At 42.2% G+C, this 19815-nt stretch overlaps 1 protein-coding gene across 8 annotated transcripts in view; it reads right to left on the minus strand.

Moving 5' to 3' along the window:
• Positions 1 to 19815, minus strand: part of trim2a (tripartite motif containing 2a) — a 29084-nt gene that overhangs the window by 4566 nt on the left and 4703 nt on the right. For 7 of the 8 annotated variants that reach the window (XM_040145943.1, XM_040145945.1, XM_040145938.1 and 4 more), the window contains 7 exons: positions 8041 to 8219; positions 6103 to 6340; positions 4821 to 4972; positions 4442 to 4622; positions 1510 to 2233; positions 578 to 681; positions 131 to 298 (listed from right to left, as the gene is read on the minus strand). In XM_040145943.1, coding sequence (XP_040001877.1) covers positions 131 to 298; positions 578 to 681; positions 1510 to 2233; positions 4442 to 4622; positions 4821 to 4972; positions 6103 to 6340; positions 8041 to 8174 — 1701 coding nt within the window. In that variant the 5' untranslated portion in view covers positions 8175 to 8219. Of the gene's footprint in view, positions 1 to 130; positions 299 to 577; positions 682 to 1509; positions 2234 to 4441; positions 4623 to 4820; positions 4973 to 6102; positions 6341 to 8040; positions 8220 to 16225; positions 16367 to 19815 lie in introns of those variants that run through there. The other variant, XM_040145944.1, reaches the window with a different exon arrangement.

The raw sequence follows: 19815 nt of genomic DNA on the forward strand, positions 1-19815 counted from the left end.
ATTATACTTTGGTAAAATACCAACATAGCGTTGCACAGCTAACATCAAGCTTAGTTGTTTTTCCTCTTCTGACCGTATACGATTTATTTTATTACACTGCCCCACTGAAGTATCAAATATCTTGACTCACCTTAAACTTGCCCTCACTCGAGAAGATGCTGACCCATTTGTTGTCGTAGTCGGCAATGATGATGTCACCGTTTGGGTGGACGGCCACACCTGTCGGCCGCTGCAGTTGCCCTGGAGTCCTGCCCCGGATGCCGAAACGACTTTTGAACTGGCCATCGTTGGAGAAAATCTGCATCCCATGAGACACATCCAACAAGACTTTATCTTTCGACAAAATAAAACATGAGATTTTAAATGTATCTGACGTGCAAAAGCTTTAACCTCCAACGCTGGAAAAAGTCAGTGCGCTCTACGCTGAGATGGCACATTGCACAGGCAGCATTGTTCAAGGGTTAACTGAACAAGGATAAGTTGTCGTGCTTAACCAACGACTTCTCACTGAGCCCCCTAACATGTGCTACGTCTGAATGCTGAGAGCAGCATCTTCAGCACGGGAAGATATTTTTACCTGGACACATTGGTTGTTGCTGTCTGCTATCAGCACCTTTCCCAGGGAGGAGGCAGCCACTCCCTGCAGATTAGTGAACTCCCCTTTGTTTCTTCCTTTTGTGCCTAGAAAGCATGGACATATTTTTAGTAGTAGCTGATATGTGAAAATGTTTTCCTTTCTTTCTTTTTAAATGTATAACAATAATTACAATACAGACAACAAGGGCTGGAACTAACGATTATTTTCTCAATAAATCAATTAAATGTTTGGTCTATAAATTGCCACAAAGTAGTGATAAGAACTGGTTACAATTTCCCAGAGTCCAAGGTGACCTCTTCCAAATGTCTTGTTTTATCTGACCAAGAGTCCAAATCCCAAAGATGCTCAGTTTACAATGATACAGTAAATAGAAAATTCCCACATTTGAAAAGCTGGAACCACCAAATATTTGGCATGTTTGCTTGAAAAGTGACTGCAACAATTAATCACTTATTATAATAGTCAAAATAGTAAAATTAATTCATGATTGCTGCTCTACAGATTACATAAAAAGGCTAAGAAAAATGGTCACACACTGCACAAACAATCCCCAATGAAGATGAATATACATGTATTTGAATTTTCAAACAAAAAAACACTGACTAATAGTGCTAATTTTCTGTACATGAGTTGAATTAAATGTACTTCCAAATCAGACAAGTTCCACCTAATGCTCCAGTTCCGGTCTGGTGCGGGCAGCTTTGTGTTTTACCTTTCACTGCGCTACTAACTGCACTCATTTTATTGCGATGACAATAAAATGATTCTGTAGCTGGCATGCACTGTAAAAGTTCATCAAATATATAGCCACATTGTGAGCATACACATTCATTCTCTTTAGGGCTCACTGACATCCACCACATCATCCGTGTTGAAAGGCTGGTCTGCTGTCAGGACAGCAGCTCTCTTACCGATTCTGAAGATGAGGTCGTCCTCGATGGGGTTCTCTTTCCTCCTCCCTGTGCTGTACATACTGGCCGGCCTCTTGATGGCCTTCTGCTTGATGTGCCCACTGCCTGGAGACTTCAGCCTCTTCTTCATGCCGTCTGAAGTCGGTGACACATCTAAAGATTTGGTTGCCCTTATCTTAAAGGGGCTTCCTTTGATATGTTGGTCATATAAACGCAGCGATAAATTAAAAGTCCCCTCTTTAGGGGCTGTAAACAGGTACTCATAAGTGCCATTCTTGTTGTCCAGTATCTCTCCTTCACCTTTGCTGCCATCAGGAGAGGACATTTCAGCAGTTATGACTGCGTTACCCATCTTGCACAGTTCTCCATCTTTGTCCTTGGTGGTTATGGTGATGGAGGTGGGTACGCCCACCACGCAGTGCCGTAACCCTTCACCAGTGGCCACAGACTCAGAGGCCACTGCATTAGTCGTTACAATAGTGCCCAGGTTATGGATGGACTTCTTTAGTCCTTCTGTCTCCACAAGGAAGTCCAGCTGGTCGTTCTCCCCGGGCTGCAGAGGAAGCTCCTGGCTGGCCAGCTCAATGAGACGCTCGCTCATCTGCTTCTTCACCAGCAGCACCTCGGCCTCGGTGCCGTGGCTCAGAGCCTGCTCCGTGAAGTTACAGCTGCTGTTGATGCCCTCCTGGCCCTGCAGCAGTGTATCCAGCTGGGCTTGGAGCACCTTACACACAGAAACACCAGGGGTCAGCAGTGTTATTTTGTGGTGAGATAGACCAGTGGTTCCCAAACTTTTTAGGCGTGGGACCCCTTAAGAAACAGCAGCGCCTTCCTTCAAAACCTTGTCACAGTTTGCATTTGTCTCAAGTTGTGAGCAGGTCAAAAGACTGACTTTCCTGTCCTGTAGTTTTACCACAAGAGGTACACAAAACCACAAAAGGTACAGTTACTCAGTATGTGAAGATTGGAGAAAAAAATCTGAAAATATAAAAACAATTGTGTAAAGTAAGGATGTATATTTTTCTTCTGTGTTATCCTTTTATTCCTCAAACAACATTGCATGTTTATCATGATCTCTTGCCGGAGGGGGGGGGGGTCCACACATAAAACCCAACAAGCTCCACTGCTTTGTAGGAGGGAAAGTGAAAAGAATTCTGTGTTAAAAATCATTGACCATGACTTGTCAGCATGAAGGGGATGAGATCTTATCTCAGTAAATACATGTTGTCAAAAACATACAGTACACTGTTGTTATTGCGAATAAGCAGACGAAAAGTCGTAGCTTTCAGATATGCACAGCTGCAGCTTTACTGCAGTGACTCCCCATGAAAACAGAAGAGAATCTGCCGAGCATGGCGATGTCATCCAGTCTGTGAAATTAGTGTTACAGTTACTGACATACCGCAACGGTCAACCTCGAGAAATGCTAGCAAATCAAACACATTCTAGTTTTTTTTTCCCCACTTCATCAAACTGTTAACATATGCTTAAACTGTACATTCTCGTCAACTGGTACCCGCTGGATGTTTTTGATTTCATTCTCTTCCGTGAGACACTCCAGTTCTTTGAACAATAAAAGCTTACAAATGTGACAAACAAAGCAGCAACATGCAGATGTTTGCATAAAAAACAGCTTCATATTTCCATGAGAACAGTAAACGTTCGCTTTTCAGAGGGGATGATGAGGAGCATTGGTCTAAAATGAGCTGTTCCATTTAACTATCATTTGATGCATGAAGTAACTGAGTAGATAATAATTAAATGATGGTCCATTGAGTGTTAATCACTCAAACTCATAGTTAGGATGATTTGTTGAAGGAAAGCAGCAGGAAATTCATGAGACATCCTGAATTAATTCCGGCATTAAATCGTCATGAGTTATACATTTGTTACACGTTACTTAAGCATCTGGTTTGTAACCTAAGCATAAAGTGTTATCATTTTAGCCAATAATAAGATAACACAAGTCACATTTAGATCATAAAATCTGTCTGTATGATATACTTCAAGTGTTATTAAAAAGAAGTTCTTTGTTGTTAATGCTCTTTAAGCTGACTTTTCACTATTTCTCTTCATAACTTGGACATCACCACACACCCATCAAAGCACCAAGACAGACTCACCCGCATCTGGCCATCACACTCCTCCTCTTCTCCGACAAGAGAGGCCATTAAGCCATCTATCTCAGACTACAGTCGAAGGCTTCACCCAAACACCTTCTCTGATCTCTTCCTCCTCAACACTAATTCAAACACTGATGCTCTGAAAACTAATAATACTATCCATACATACTGTAAGAGTGGAGATCAAGCTACCAGTGTAAGAGCTGGCAGCATGACGAGCAAAGCTGCACTGTATTCCCTCACTGCACATGACACACCCAAAACCAAGCCAAGTGTGCATGCAGTGCACGGGCTCCATCTAGCTACAGCAACAACACAGCTGCAAGTCACATACGTATCTGACTTTCCCCTGGGCTCCAGTGTTTTGACTGTACACCAGCCAAGGTAGTGAATTGTGAATCATTAGCAACCCATGTGACGAAGCTCCCAGGCTCCCAGGCTCATAACTAGACCGGGTGATTGGTTGTCTGGATAGGGGTGGTGCAACACCTCCCCCGAGCCCCCTCTTTCTGCCTGTTAATCGCCTGTCAGACCAGCTGAGCCCCTGACACATAGATCAGCAAAAACAGCCTGATGAGTAGCCTGTGACAGGTTAAATGCTTTCCCAAAATAGATCAAAACAAGGCCAGTGTTCTATCAATTTTAAAGCTACACCAGTTCTCTCTTTCTCCATAATTGCCTCATGTACTGTACTCTAAAAAAATACAGCCGCTTTCAAAAGGTAGCTAATGGCTGCAAAGTGAAACTACACTCTACATGTGTCAGCTGTTTGACCGAGAGTAGGTCATTTCAGATTTTTGTTACTTCACCTTCTGCTTGAGGCCATAGTTGACCTCCAGCTCCATGAGTAACACACTCTTTCGGACGTTTAGGGTCTTCTGCAACTCATCAAAGGTCGTATGGATGTCGTCCTCAATGGAGCTCTTCTGACTGGTCAGCTGTTGCAGGATCTCTGACAGCGTCTGCAGGGCTGAGTCGATCTCTGGTAACCTGGGAGTGGCGGAGGGGGCGCAGGAGTGAGGAGAAACGATTCATATACAGTGGTTAGTCAACAATCATGTGACGGAGCACGCACAAAAAGGAGGATCGTGTTTGCTTCATTCATTCCATCATGGCTGTTACTTAGGAGTGATGGGCATAAAGTCCGTAGTGCACTATAATGTCGTCTACATGATGCTGCCGTTGTACCTCTTCTTGACAGCGTCCAGCTGGTCCTGTAATGAGGCCTTGTGTTGTTCCACCACATCTTTGAGAGGCACAGTTGGATGTTCTCCGTGTTCGCCGCTAGTACACTCGTGACACATGGCCGTCTCACATGGAGGACAGTAGAACTCCATGACCTAAGAAGCAGGAAAAAGTAAAGATTAGTCTTAAATATGGGGCTGAGTCTTGTTCCAAAATGTTTAAGCCACACTAGCGGCATTGCTAATGCAGTGTTGGTCAGTCCAGCGCGTTGGTCCAAACTGAAATATCTTAACTACTGGATGGCCTGCCATTATATTTTGTACACACATTCATAGTCCCCAATGACTTTGGTTGACGCCCTGACTTTACTTCCAACTCCACCATGAGGTTTTTATATTGTTGATTTTGAATGAAATACACACTATTTTGACAACCATTGGATGGATTGCAGTGAAATTTGGCACAGATATTCATGGTTTCCAGACAAAGGTGATCCTCTGACTTTCTCCTAGCACTACCAGCAACGTTATTGGTTGAGAGTGAAATGTCTCCGCATCAATAGGAAGGATTGTTAAGCTATACAGACATTCACGTCCCCTTCAGGATGAACTGGAATAACTCATCAGAATTTCAGTTTGCTCAGTGTTTCAGGGTTATGACCAAATTCTTGTAAAACTAATGACATGCTCATCAGCCTCAGAGCTCTGTACTTTGTGTTTACTGCTTATTAGCCTACCATACGTTAGCATGCTAACATGGCAAACTAAGAGGAGTTAGGTACAAAAGCATTTGGACAATGACACAATTCTCATAATTTTGTCTCCTTACATCACCACAATGGATCTGAGACCAACATGATGTGATTGAAGTGCAGACTTTCATCTTAATCCAAGCATTTTCTTAGGAATTACAGCCACTTTTACACATAGTCCCTCATTCTCAGAGGCTCAGAAGTAAGTATTTTCCAAGTGAGTTGTTAAATCTTTATCAGATCTGTTTGACAGTGATTATTCATAATTAATGCTTCACACTAAACTGTTAGCTGTGGTTACTTAAAGGCTTAAACTACATATCAAAGTGAAACTGACCGACACAGTTGCCTTATTACAGTTGCTCTCAGTTTTTACACATGCATACACTTGAAAATGTGTTTCACGTCACATTATTCACGTTAAGCATCATTAGGATACTTGACAGTATTTTGTGTGCATGTGCTTGTGAGAAACAGGAGGAGAGAGGAAGCAGGCACACAAAGGTGCAAATTAATAGCGTCTGTGACTCTTACGTTGCCTCCATGATTGGGGCAGGAGAGCAATTGGCCTGTAGCCACAGCGGTGATGTTGTTGAGAGCGGCGGCCTCCTGGCTGCAGCTGTCCGGCTCCCGCTGCAGCACGTCCATCAGGTTGGTAATGAAGAAGTTATTCTGCAATGCCGCCACACCTTTCTCCGGCAGGATCGAGGTCTGGCGGCACACGGGGCACGACAGTGTGAGGCTGTGGGCCGGGATGTAATTCTGCAGGCACCTGGACGGGGAGAGCAGGAGAAGCGCTATTGATGAGTGGGAGTATCCTGCACAAAGTTGTATCAGAGAGAGTCTGGAGAAAGGGGTGGGTGGTCTAGTTTGTGTGTGTTTGTGTGGTATTGAGTGGTTGAAATGTCAGAACTTCAGAAGTGATTTTACAGTAGCCCTCAGTTATTTCCCAGTTCATTATCTGCACCTGTACAGTCTATTGCAATCATATACAACAGATCTGCCATAGACCTATAAATCCTCTTGTCATTAACCTTATCATGTTCATATTATGCTTGACTTTTGGGGTCATAGGTAGTTTGTTATGTTGGACTGTAAGACATTAAACGGTGCTTTTAATATTATTTCCCCTCATGTATATAAGTGGAGGTGGAAAAACAGTACAAACACCTTTCAGTTTAGTGCAACACCACCACCAAACTGACTGTTATAATATTTTATCAGACCGGAGATTAATGGACAATAAATTGAAGAAGTTTCAATTTTAAAATTTTAGAAACATGTTAAAATGCAAACTTACATACCTTTAGACTCAATAGAGGAGGTTTATCTTTTTATGCTACAAAGATTTTTCAGCATTTCCAATGATGAAGTGCAAGTTCCTAGTCACAAGCATCATCTACACCAATCCATCCCTCTTAAGAGATATATAGATAAATGTATCTATATCTATATCTAAATATATATATAAAGTCATTTCATTAAATTTGCTAAAGTTTACCTAATGCAACCCAGCCTAAATAACCAAGCTCCTGTGTTTTGTGCTGTTCAGTATGTATTTAATTGGTGAGTTGTGTGTATTTTAAAGGCCCATCAAGGGATGGGCATTGCAAACTAGCTTATTAGTATATAGCACTGGATCATGATTTGTACTTGTCCCTGTACAGATAAACAGATCTATTGCAGGGCTATTGGATTGGGTTGCACTAGATTGTACATGTGTACTTGATAAAATGGTAACGCGTGTAAAGCAATATTGCATCATTGATGTGTGGGGTCACTCCTCTGACCACACCTAGCATCATGTTGGATGTGGTTAGAAATAAATCAGAGTAAAGGAGCTTCAACATGGGCTTTCAACATGAGCACATGTTGCCATGAGCATTTGGTGTCATATTACATGTCAAACATTCATTTAATTGCTCTGGGTTATCTTTTACAATCAAATTATAGTTATATATAGTGCTAGGTAAGTGCTAGCAGGCAGAAAAGGGAATAACTTTGCAACAAATGTGATCTAATCAGATCCAAAGAATAAAAATGTTAAATATAGGAGGTAAAAACTTCAATACTCACAGATATTCATTTGTGAAATAGAGAAACCACACAGCAATAGAGAACAAAGTATATTGTTAATTTTGGCAGCTCAATGACTCTCCAGAAGCAACCAGAGTAAAGGGACAGACAGGCACAGCACACAGTTTCTCTTTTGTGTCAGAGACAATGGTCAACAGAGAGGATGGCACCAACACACCAAAGTCATCAAGCAGAGATGCAACACCATCTACCAAGTATTATTACTGCATCTCCCACTTACTGTCGTGCAGGATCCCTTTCTCACAAAAAACAGACATATCATACATTTGAATTTGAAACATCTGGAAAACAGCTGCAGCCGTGTACAGCGTACACACTTCAAAAGGACAAAAACAAGAAACTCCTACAGCAGAACAACATGGCAACTCCACTCACCTCTCACAGAAGGTGTGCAGGCAGGGCAGCACTTTGGGGTTTTCGTAGCGGTCCAGACATATGCTACAGATCAAGAACTGCTTATCAATCTGGCGGACCACGGGGCTGGGAATAGTGGAGCCTTCACTGGCCATCCTAAAACTCTGACACAGGAGTCCGTCTTCCTCTTACCCTGCACCCTGCAGAGTGACACAGAGGGAGGACAAGACAAGTGGGGACAGAGCAAAATGACGAGACATATGATCAAACACACGGTGATGACCTCACGGAAGTGAATGGAAATCAGCAGGTAGTAAAGATCAAAGTTTGAAACCGAAGGCAAAATACCTTCTTCCTTCCATCCCCTCACTGAGAGAGGAAATGCCAAACGCACAAAACAGACACACCAATCAGCGCCTGTGGCTACAGGCTGTAGCTCAAAGCCACAAACACCGAAGTATTAAGATTAGAAACAGTGATATCCCCTCAGTCAGCAGGTCAGCAAGACACAACCAGCTGCTGGATCTCTTTCCAAGTGATCAGTGGGATAAACTCATTTACATATAATTACTTTTTCTAACCATTAAGTCCTGGAACCTATCGAACATCTGGGAGGATGTGAAGAGGGTGAGAGGTCAAACTAAGGTCATGGTTTCCACATCAAATGTTCCACAAAAGAAAAAATTCACAGTATGGTGGATGCCAGTTAAAAAATTCCAGCTCTACTTCTAAAAGAAATATTGAGGTTGAAAGTCCATTCTTGATCTGGCAAACAGCAGTTGACAAAATGATCCCACTACAAGGTCTATTTAGTAGCTGTTCTGGAGCTTTTGATCAAATCTCACAATCTTCCTCGACACATGGAGTTTTGCTTTATTATAACTGAAATGTAGATGTTCAAATTTCCATTCCTCTGAGAACTTTAAGGATTTAGGGTCACTCTGGGCTTAAAAATTGAGAATGTAAATGGAAAGTTCATTCTTGGCCTTGGAAACAGTAGCTGATGTTTACGCTGTTTACTCTCCCCCCTTGGGAGGTCTCTACCCCCATGTTGGGAACCATTGCAGTAGGAGATAGTTAATGGAGCAGGGCTTGTATATGAACTGCAGCAGTGCTGGGTGTTTGTCATAAAAAGGCACTTGAAGTGATAAATATTTGATTATAAAGTGAAAGCAAAGCACTCTGTGTTCAGCACACACCAGTGAGAAACAGGACGCCGAAACTACCAAAATAAAACGCTTTGCCTTTATAGCACACACACAATATTTACACTGATTGTTCGTAATTCTGGACAAGATCAGTGTGCTCTCCGGTTTTATCCCCAACATCTTTTCAAGGCATGATTCGTTTCTGTCTGGTATCCCTGTAACATTATCTGGCAGCTAACTTGGACACAGAAAGGGTGTCAGTGCTTTTATTGTCTCTTCACATTCAAGACAGGCAGAGAAACAGGCCACCTCTGCTGCTCAGAGGAAACCCTCAGGGCCTGAACTTCTTTCCACGGTGCATGCTCTCTTTCTCTTCTCCTCTATTCTGTTTTAATTTAATCTCTCTCTCTTATATGCGTCTCCTACTCTCGCTCCTCTCTCTGAAAACAGATATGAGAGCCTGTGCCTACAATGTGGTGACTCGGTAAGCCTGAAAATGTGGTGTGGTGGATAAAATTACTGTTATAATGAAGCTGTTATGCTGTCAGTGGGTTATTACCAATATTTCCAGTATGTTACATGGCTGGTATGTATTGTGTCTGCTGTCAGCTGCCAAATAGTAATGAAGTTGAGTGTCTCGGTCCACTTTCGCAAAGCTGGTCTTGCATTTGAAACAGAAACAGCGAGTTACTGTAGCAGCAGAAAACAAAACCTCGACGAGCTGCTCACAATCTAGTCTAACATTTGACCAGTCCAGGAGCTAAAACCAGCTTTGGAGGCCATATTCTTAAATCAAAAATGTGTATCCACACATAAAAAGGAAAGAAATTGTCTGCAACTGTTACATTTGAATGACAATATATACACTGTATGCCAGCACAGACACGCACAAACACAAACCTCAGATGTTAGGCTGTACGCTAATAACTTCCCAGTTTGAGGGGCCAGATTAAGCGGATGAACTGAGCATCGAATATGGCCCCGATTATAAAACTAAAGTTCCCAAATCCTTCTGCAGACTGCCACTACAGGACGACAGAAGCAGCCCTGTGCTGACAGCGCACAAGGTCGCAGCAGCAACACAACGCTCCGCTCTTACATAATCAGATCTGCACCGGCTAACCGGAATAATTCCTGCTGGGTTGAGCTGTCATCTAATACACAGTGGAGGGTATACATGAGCAGCAGAAATATTAGTGGACAGATTTGTACTAGCCCAAAAGGAATTTTAACATTTTAGCACGGAGTCACACCATGACAAAATAGTTATCATGCAAAAATGTGAGCTCAAAAGAATGACAGCCGTTCCAAATACCTCAGTACAACGTAACATGAATTAACGGGATGACTTACAGTGCTGCATCTATGAACTGATCAACAGGCGTCATCCACTCCTCTACGCAGAAACACACTAAAAACACACTAAAATCCCTCTAAACCTGCCTCCAAGTCATGTCGGTACTGACATGAAATGATGCTTTCCGCCAGGTAGCAGCAACGAGCCAAACAGGCGATGACACAGATGTGTGTGAGCGAGACAGCTCCTGCGTGTTTATGGGCGTACACACACACGTGAGCAAAGTTGAGGAGGGGCGATTTGGCCAGATTGGGTTTCAATTTTTACATCATCACTTCCCTGCCTCCCTCCCTCCCTTACCACTTCCTCTCCTCCCATCCCTTGCGTTCTTTGCTCAGTTTTATGTCATCCATTCATCTCCCTCCTGCCTCTCTGTCTGAAGTAAACGCTGGCTCACTGCAGTGCAGGGTGTGTGCGCAGCATCAGGAGTATGTGCGCGAGTATTGGCTGATGGCCGGTGATCTAACAAAACGGCCAATGGAGCTGAAGCCGGGGGGGATCCTTCTGAGTGCATGTGTGTGCAGGTGTGTGCGCGCATGCTGCTGACTCACTGTACACGCAGAGACACAGCCAAGAGGCAAAATGTGAAGAAAAGACAGGAAGATGAAAGAGAATCAGGATTCAAAGCATAAGGGGATTGAAGTATTACAGAGAGAGGATTCTGCTAAAACCGGAGGCGCTCCTGGATGTGAACGCATTCCTTCATATCCTGTACCTGCGCACACAAACCATATATACATACACACAGCGTAGGTCGAGTGGGTCAGTCCTCAACAACAAAGTGTGCTGTTATTCCTTCAGTCTCTTGACATGATGATGTAAAGATGTGGGCCACCTGTGGGCCACGGGATTTCACAGGCAGTGATCTCGTTCACAATTCTTTGCGTTTGCAAGAATGGATCACCTAAACCATGAAGCAAAGCTTTAACCTTCAGACAACAGTAAAACACCGACCTCCCTGACTTTTATGGATAAAGTTACTACTGCATATTTTTGCATGACACCAGCACACTGAGTACTGTATGCTCATACAATATGTACCGTATGTGGCGGAGTTGACACAGGGGGTGTGTGTTTAGTCAACCGAATGATCGCTTTGAAAGACTTTCTGTGCATGATTCCATGTACCGTCATGGAAATCAGTCCTGTCAGTTTGTTGTCTTTAGCCTGGTCCCAGTCCTCTGAATCGCTGCCCATAGCTCAGATTTGTATAGCGATTCAACCAGGTCTGGTGTTGCGCTCATTCACGGCTGTTTCTGCCAGTTGGACAAACAGTCGACCAGCCACATCTTCGTGGGCAGGATTAAGAATTTGGACGTCATCTCCCTGCATAGCTAGCTAGCTAGCTAGCTAACAGACCTCTAACAAGGTCAATGTCAAAAAAAACATACCAGACATATCAGACTTCACAGAAAAAAAATCAAATTCATAGTAAATGATCTGGACCTGCCCCAGAATTTAATGGGTAGTTCCCTGGCCCATGCTCCATCCCTCGACCAAGTTCGGTGCAAATCGGTTCAGTACTTTTTGCATAATCCTGCTGACAAATAAACAAACAAACAAACAAACAGACAGACAAGGGTGATTACATAACCTCCTCGGTGGAGGTAACAAATAACAGCGCAAAATAACCGGGGGGAGATCTTAAATTCCAAAATTTCTATCATTGCATTTCAAAAAGTAACACTTGACAGAGCTTTTTCGCACATATCTTTATGCCTGGCAGATCCCAAAGCCGTTCCAGTGATCTCATCTCAGCCTCTGCCAAACTCAGTGAGCTCTGAGTCAGTCAGAGGAGTGGGGCGCAGAACAAGAGGAGCCAATGTAGCTCCGGAGAAAGAGAATGATACGCTGGCCAAAATAGTCGATTGCGTGGGTGCAGCATATACATGCAGACAAATGACACAAGCAATCAACTTACAGAGCTTCATTTCGGATTCAATACCTTAAAAGGATAAGGCTGGTGTTATTCCATGTTTTCCTTATTATCAACAAATCTCACGAAAATGAACAAAAGCATCCATGTGTTAGTCTGTCTCTCAGTACATTCCAGTTTCCCTTCCCTGTCTTTGACTCTCAACCCCCAAGACCATCGGTTCCTACCAAAGATGAAAATTTTTGAAAGCAGGTCACAAATATATTCACTCTTTTAAAAAAAAAAAAAAAAAAGGTAAAAAAAACAACTCTGCAGTAGTTTTTAATCAAATGTTTCTCAAATTGGGGTAAATAGTGGACTTACTGGGGACTATTTTCAGCTACGGATTAATACACATTAATACGTATCATAAGCAATTTTTTTTACAACATCAGAACACAGTATTTGTGATGGACTCAAAATAAATTACAGTGCCCATGTTCTTTTTTGACAAAGGAACATGTCACCCAGAATGCCAATGTAAGCGTCCACCTCACAGGAGTGGAACCTGCTCTGACTTCCAAACTGACAGACTGGCCTTCCAGTGCTAACATCAGTGACAGCTAAAATCAAAGTTATGAAAGTTTTCTGATGCTGTTAAATGTTTGATTATGTCAGTGGAGTTTGCAAACGCAGCAAGTCACGCTCCTCAATTATGGATATAAATATTCTAAAAATAACCACAGGTTAGTGTCCCTCAGTTTCAAAGCAGCCAGTCTGACCATTACTTCACTGGAGGGTCTGACTGAGAGTCAACAGAAAGTAGAGACACTAATAGCTCAGGGGCAACGCGCACATTCACGCACTGAGGAGTAAACACATCGCTTAGCCCGTTTTAGTTGATTCATTGTTCACACCCACATCATCACCCCTGATGCATTTGGACACTTCAAAGGCTACCATAAAAACAGCAAAAGGCTGCCGACTCGATAACACCATTTCCACCTAAGGTAGGAGCTGTAATGGGAAAAAAAAACAAAAACACAAAAACAAAGACCTGCTCTTTCAACCCATCCTCCAATAGATAAAAACACCTTTGAAACAAAGTTGAACTTTAACTGTTCTACGTTCAGATTCTAGGCCAAGTTGTAATTTTTAAACCAGTTTATTTCCACTCACCGGTATAAAGAGGAAACAGGTTTCATGCCGTTCTTTTAAGTATGTTTTAGGTTTTGGTTTACATAGTGGCTGCAGCGGCTTGTATGTTACCCTGGGTTTCCCTCTGGTGTCCATCCCACAGCTCTTTCCAGAGCACTGACCTCAGCAGTTTTTAAATCATCTCTCTCTGTTTCCACACACACCAAAACAAAATGCCCTGTCACGCTGCACAATGATGACACTGCTCGGCCACAACGAGCACTTTCAAAATGTAAACAACCGGGGTGAGGAGAAACAGGTGAGCCTGCCACCATGTTGGTGTCAGAGTGGAGTCACAGGACAGTTTATTGCTGCTTGTTTTCTACACAGCCACTTTATTTCACTTCAGCAATTTGAAGTCAGATTTTATTACTACATTTTTTTTTTTTTAACTGTTTTAATTGCACTTTTACAGATATTCTTATGTTGCATGCACCTTATTAGAACCATTCAAATTCAAACTATATTACTATGTTTCTCATGTTATCTGCAATATAAAGAACCTCGACCTACAACATACTACTCACATGAACACTCAGCAGTTTTGAAAATACGCTTCTGCCGTTTGCTTTCCTTAAATGAGTCAGTGTGTCACCTGGCTGCCGACCATCCATTCTTGGGACACGAGATATGACTAAGATTGCTTTCTCCGTCATTTGCATGAAACTCAAACTGGACTGGACATTTAAGCGCAGCCATAAAAGTCATCTCTCACATCCCTCTCACCACGGCCTACGTCACCATAATGACTGTTGCTGGTAAACAGGACACAATTGGCTGCTCACTTAGCTCCCAGGCAGGAGCTTTTAGATGCTGATTATGCCTAAAAATCACCATAATCAGGAGAGGAGCACATGGCCTGAATACTACACTATAAAAACACACGATATTATCATTAGAATTGATGTTTATGTGCGAGCTGACAGTTGCAGTTTGTTTGTTTTCAGCATTTATTGTATTTTAAATCCTGTCAGCACCTAAAGCCAGATGGTTGGTCTATAAAGGCTTATGTCCATGGCGCCCCTTTTAATCGCACCATTTCATCAGCACTGCAACCAAAAAAAAAAAAACAGTTGTCTGCAGCAGCTTAGGGAAGGTGGCGCAAAAATGATTAAAACCGCACCTTTATATAACCTTTCCAGCTTTCTGTTCCAGTGGAATCGGTGGCCTCACATGCCTTTATTGCTGCAGAGGGCGACACAAGCCCCACCCCTGAATCGTAAGAACACTCTCATGTTTATCTAAAGCATCCAGTGGTTCAAGGATGATGAGAGATTACAGCGGCAGAGCACGCCTTCAGCCTGAACATCCCCTCCATCCAGCCTCCCCCCTTTTGAAGAGTCTAAAACCATTAAAAAAAAGAAAAATGTACCAGTCAATTAGTTTTTGTAAGCCTAAAAGTAGCTAGTACTGTTGCTAGCTGTTTGGAGGTTTTGTTCGGGCAGTTAAAGACATCTTTGCATATAATAAAATATAAAACTTCTGATTTCTCCTGAGAGTTGTGCACTATTCCTGTTGAAAAAAAAAAAAAAAAAAAAAAATTTCTACCATTTTTTAAGGTCCGTCTAATGGCATTTCCTTGCCTCTGGGAAACAGGCTGTACTCTGAGTGAGTAAGGAAACCTCATGTCAATGCATCACTTGGCTATATATCTGCCAACCATGTATCTGGCGACAACAGATAAGAATGCTGTGTCTGAGTACGTGTGTGTGTGTGTGTGTGTGTGTGTTGTCAGTGCATGTATATCAACTACTGACCTCAAATTAAGGTCTACAGATGTGCCAGTGTAAGGCCATTGGAAACTGTCCATGCTGCACATCTGTCAGTCAGAATTCAATGAAGGCAAAACATTGTGGCTCACTGTCCAGACAAAATGCCCCTCTTTAGTAAAACAGTAACAGAACAGAAAACAGTTCTGCCTTTTGATTTACTTGACGGCTACTTGATGGAACTGCACGGCACTGAACATCGTCATATCAGCAGCAAATGTGGCATATTTATGAAATCCATTCAGAGTTTGTTTGTATTTAAATGATTTTATAAATTCACCCTACAGATATCTAAGAATAGAGGGTGTTGTATGTGGTACAGACTGCAAAGCCCATGGAGACAGACTTTGGCCCACATTAATAGACTTCACCGGACCTCTTGTCCTCCAGTAGCGTATGAACATGCTGTGCACTACACCTGCTACTTTTCAAGACAGATGAACTGCAGCCTGAGCATGACCAAACAGGAAAAGGAAATGAGAGTCAAGTAAGTATTCTTTTGCAAGTAATAGTATGCATCCACACAGAAAAGATACTTAAAGCACATTTGCTGAGAGTAAACAGTATGATTTTCACTATGTGAACTGCAGCTGGAACCTGTATTTCTGGTATCTCCTAACAAGACAGCCAGGGTAACAACTTGGAATTTACAAAGCATCTTTTAATTATATTCTTTTCCTGTTACAGAAGCCAAGCAGACTGAGGCATAACCATTTTTTTCAAGACTGTAACCTGCATAAGGACCTTCAAAAAAATAAACACTGGTACAGCTTCTCCCTTCCTTTAATCACATATTTCCTATTTGCTTTCCTCTTGTAATCTATTACTTACTCTTTCCAACCCCGCCTCTCCATCTTTAAATCCAAAACATCCCACTTACTTCAATTCCATGGCTTCTCTCCTGTCCTCTCTCTTCTCTGGGGTGAAAACAACACTGCTCTCTGTCACCTAATCCTTCTCATCTCTGATATACTGTAGTGCGTGCAGTGGGCAGAGAGGGAAACGCATGTGAGAGGCCTGAGCTTCTGTTACAATAATCCAAACAGACTGACAGGGTGCCACTGGGTGAGCGGAGATGAAGTGGGAGGGCCCGCCGGTGGGGTAGAGGGAAAGAACGGACCAATCAGAGGGTTTCAGTGAGGCCAGGGAGGGGTTGGGCTCAAAGCTGGTGCTGCTCTTTAACCCCAGTGAGAGCAAGTGTCCCACAGGCTTGACGTGCGTGGTGCATGGGGGAGAAACAGATAAGGAGTGACGGAGGACGGAGGACATGACAGAAAGCGAAGAGAAAGGAAAACAGGCCAACAGGAACCAAATTATTTAATTTGTCCAAGTACTGACCCTGGTACAATAGGCTACTGTGTGTTACATGACACACACCTTTTGTCTTTTTCTGAAAAAAAGAAAAAAATACTTTTAACCAGATGGATTAAGCTGAACCCTTTTCACTTGTGCACACTTTTATCTCCACTTCCCAGAAAGGCCCCAAGTGCACTCGAGCGCTACTTTTCTCCATAACAAGATGGAATGACATCATTTCTTTTGAAGACATGAGCCCAAATTGTCAAAGCCAAAACATAATGGCCCTGAAGAGCTGAACATTTGCATGAGACAATGGCATTCCTGTGAATCCTTGAAATAAGAGATGAAGAGTAAAAATAACCAGCCAAAGTCACAGTAACTGAACCAGGGTGATCCAAAATGGTCATCGAAAGCCACAATAAACATAAACAATCCTCTGAATGATCATCACCGTGCAGCCATATACAGTATATGATAGTTCAAAGAGCAAAACTGCAGTTATTCACCAGTTACACCAGCGTGTTACTCTCTGTCCCGTTTGTCCCCGGGGGACTCGGTGCACTGAAGCAAAGCTGGTAAACAAGACAGAGACAATGCTACAGAGCCACCAAGACTACAACTCAGGAGAGACAGGAGGACGAGAACTAGTTTACCCACAAATCACCAGGATGAAGGCTGAAATACAAAACAAATCCTCTTATTGGCTTGTGTTCTAATAAACACAGCGTTAGTTTTTCAAACTATTAATTAACAAGATTTGCTGTGGGGCTGGGTATGGGTACTGATACCAAAACAACGTTTTCATGACACTTGGCTGCTGGGTCCGTCACCTTGGTTCACACTGAAATCTCTCTACAACTACTGGATGGATTACCATGGAGTTTAGTACAGATATTCGTGCTCCCCAGAAGATGAATTCTACTGACTTTGGGGATCCTCTGTCTTTTCCTCTAGCCCCACCATGAAGTTGAGATTTTTGTTTTTTAGTGAAACATCCTGACAACTACTGAATGGATGGCCATGAAATTTGACACATTCATGTGCCCCTGAGGATGAATTGTATTAACTCCGGTCGTCCCCTGACTTTTTATCTAGTGCCATCAACTGGTCAACATTTTAATTTGTCTAATACTTTGGTTTATGACCAAATAGCTGCAAAGCTAATGACATTCCCATCAGCTTCGACTGTACTTGTGTTTTATGCCAATTAGCAAATGATATCATGCTAACATGCTAAACTAAGATGGTGAACAAGGTAAACATTTTCCCTGCTTAAAATTAGCATGTTAGTACGGTCATTGTGAGCGTGTGAGCTTGCTGGTGTTAGCCCTAGCATGTTAGCTTGCTTGTGCTATTATGGCTAGATGTTTTGTCTTGTTTTAACTTAACAAAAGAAGCCAAAGTCCTCCATTTTTAATTGTTGCCTAAAATCAGGCAGTTGTATAAGAACTTAACAGAAGAGAGTAAAACAGTCTAAAACTGGTCAGAGTCCATTCTTGACTTTAGAAACATCAGGTAAGAAAATATTCTTCTCTGTCGTCTTTAAATATTTATAAGTTCTTAAAGTGTTCCGAGCCAAAATGGAAATGGTAACATCTACAATAATAAAACAATCAGGTAAATCATTTACAGATGAAGATAATGTAATGTGATCAGTCATGTGACAGCTTCTAAATGGATCTCGTGGTGAGACTGTTTTCACGACTGGAAACATTTTGATTTAAATCAGAGACTAATTAAATTAAAACAAAATAAAACCACAAATCTGACCAGACATTCAATGCCAGCTTTCGAAACTCGTGGTGCTACAGACATATTTCATTTGGTACCAAAAAAGAACTGAAGTCCCGGTATTGCAGATGTGTGTCTGTGCTGTGTTTCTCTATACAGATTTTTTTTTTTTAAAAACAGACCTTAGTTGTATCTGAGTACATGAGTGTAAAATGACAGTCCTGTTCTGAAACTTGCTGCCAAGAGGACAGCCTTTTCCTTCACTGTTACCACATATTTAAAGTTTCCACCTTGGCATGAAAAACACCGGCTGTTCCGTAACAACAAATCATACCGTCTTCTCAGGCTGTACACACCCACACACCCACACACCCACACACACACACAAACACTACACAACACAGACTTATATGCCCCTAGAGGGTTTCCCCTTCTCTTGAAAGCTTTAATCTTATTGGCAGCCTGCAAACAATGTTTGTAGTAATTACCCACATGTGTCTGTTTCCCCCCATTACATCCACTCCCACTTAAATGGATTGCTTACAGCAGAGAAAATGGCTCTATATGAAAAACAGGAATACTATGATTTTATTCTTTTTTTTGCCTTATAGCATTATATAATGTGACAGTGTCATTAGTATAACCAAGTAAAGGGAAACCAGCTGAGGATATATATCTTAGAGATCCAGAATTTGAGTCCATAACTGTATGTTGGAGCTCTACGTAACCACAACTATCAACCCAAAAAAAAAAATGCCACTTTTATCCCTGGGAGCATGTGAACGGGCATGAAAGAGGTGGTTAAAAATTCAGATAAAGTGTCTGAAAAACAAGTGTGACGTGGATCATGACATTTCATGCTAAATTGAACAAAGCAGACACAGTGTATAACGGAGGACTACCAGTTTGACTGTGTGTCAAAAGGATAAATTAAGGAAGTCCAATAATTAACTTTAGTAAACTGTGCAGAAAATGAGAGACTGGAACCAGAAAGTTACAACAAGAATACCAGACTGTTGAGGCTATTTTGACAGTTGCTTCCCTCTTTCCCTGGAGTAAAGAAAACAATGACAAATTGCTTGACCTAGATGCAAAAGAACAGCAAGCGATCAACCGCAGATTAATCTGAAATGCAAAAGCAGTCTGTCAGTCTGAATGACAGAGAGGTGAGCGTGGACACATGGACACACGGACACACGGACACACAGTGTAAACAAAGACTGCTTGCTATGAACCACCTGTTTTTTGAGTTTTTTTTGTATTAGTTTTTTACCCTGCATTATTCTGAAGTAAAACCCCTGGGCTGAAACAAGGAATCAGAAATGACACATTTAGGGACCAGTGCATTATATATTACACGTTTCCTTTAATTTACATAGAAAAGACTAGAATCGATGTGGTTACACTTCCAGCCGATGACTGGGACTGTTTGAGAAGCAT

This window comes from Xiphias gladius, chromosome 15 (genome assembly GCF_016859285.1).
Source record: "Xiphias gladius isolate SHS-SW01 ecotype Sanya breed wild chromosome 15, ASM1685928v1, whole genome shotgun sequence".
NCBI classification, from domain to species: Eukaryota; Metazoa; Chordata; class Actinopteri; order Istiophoriformes; family Xiphiidae; genus Xiphias; species Xiphias gladius.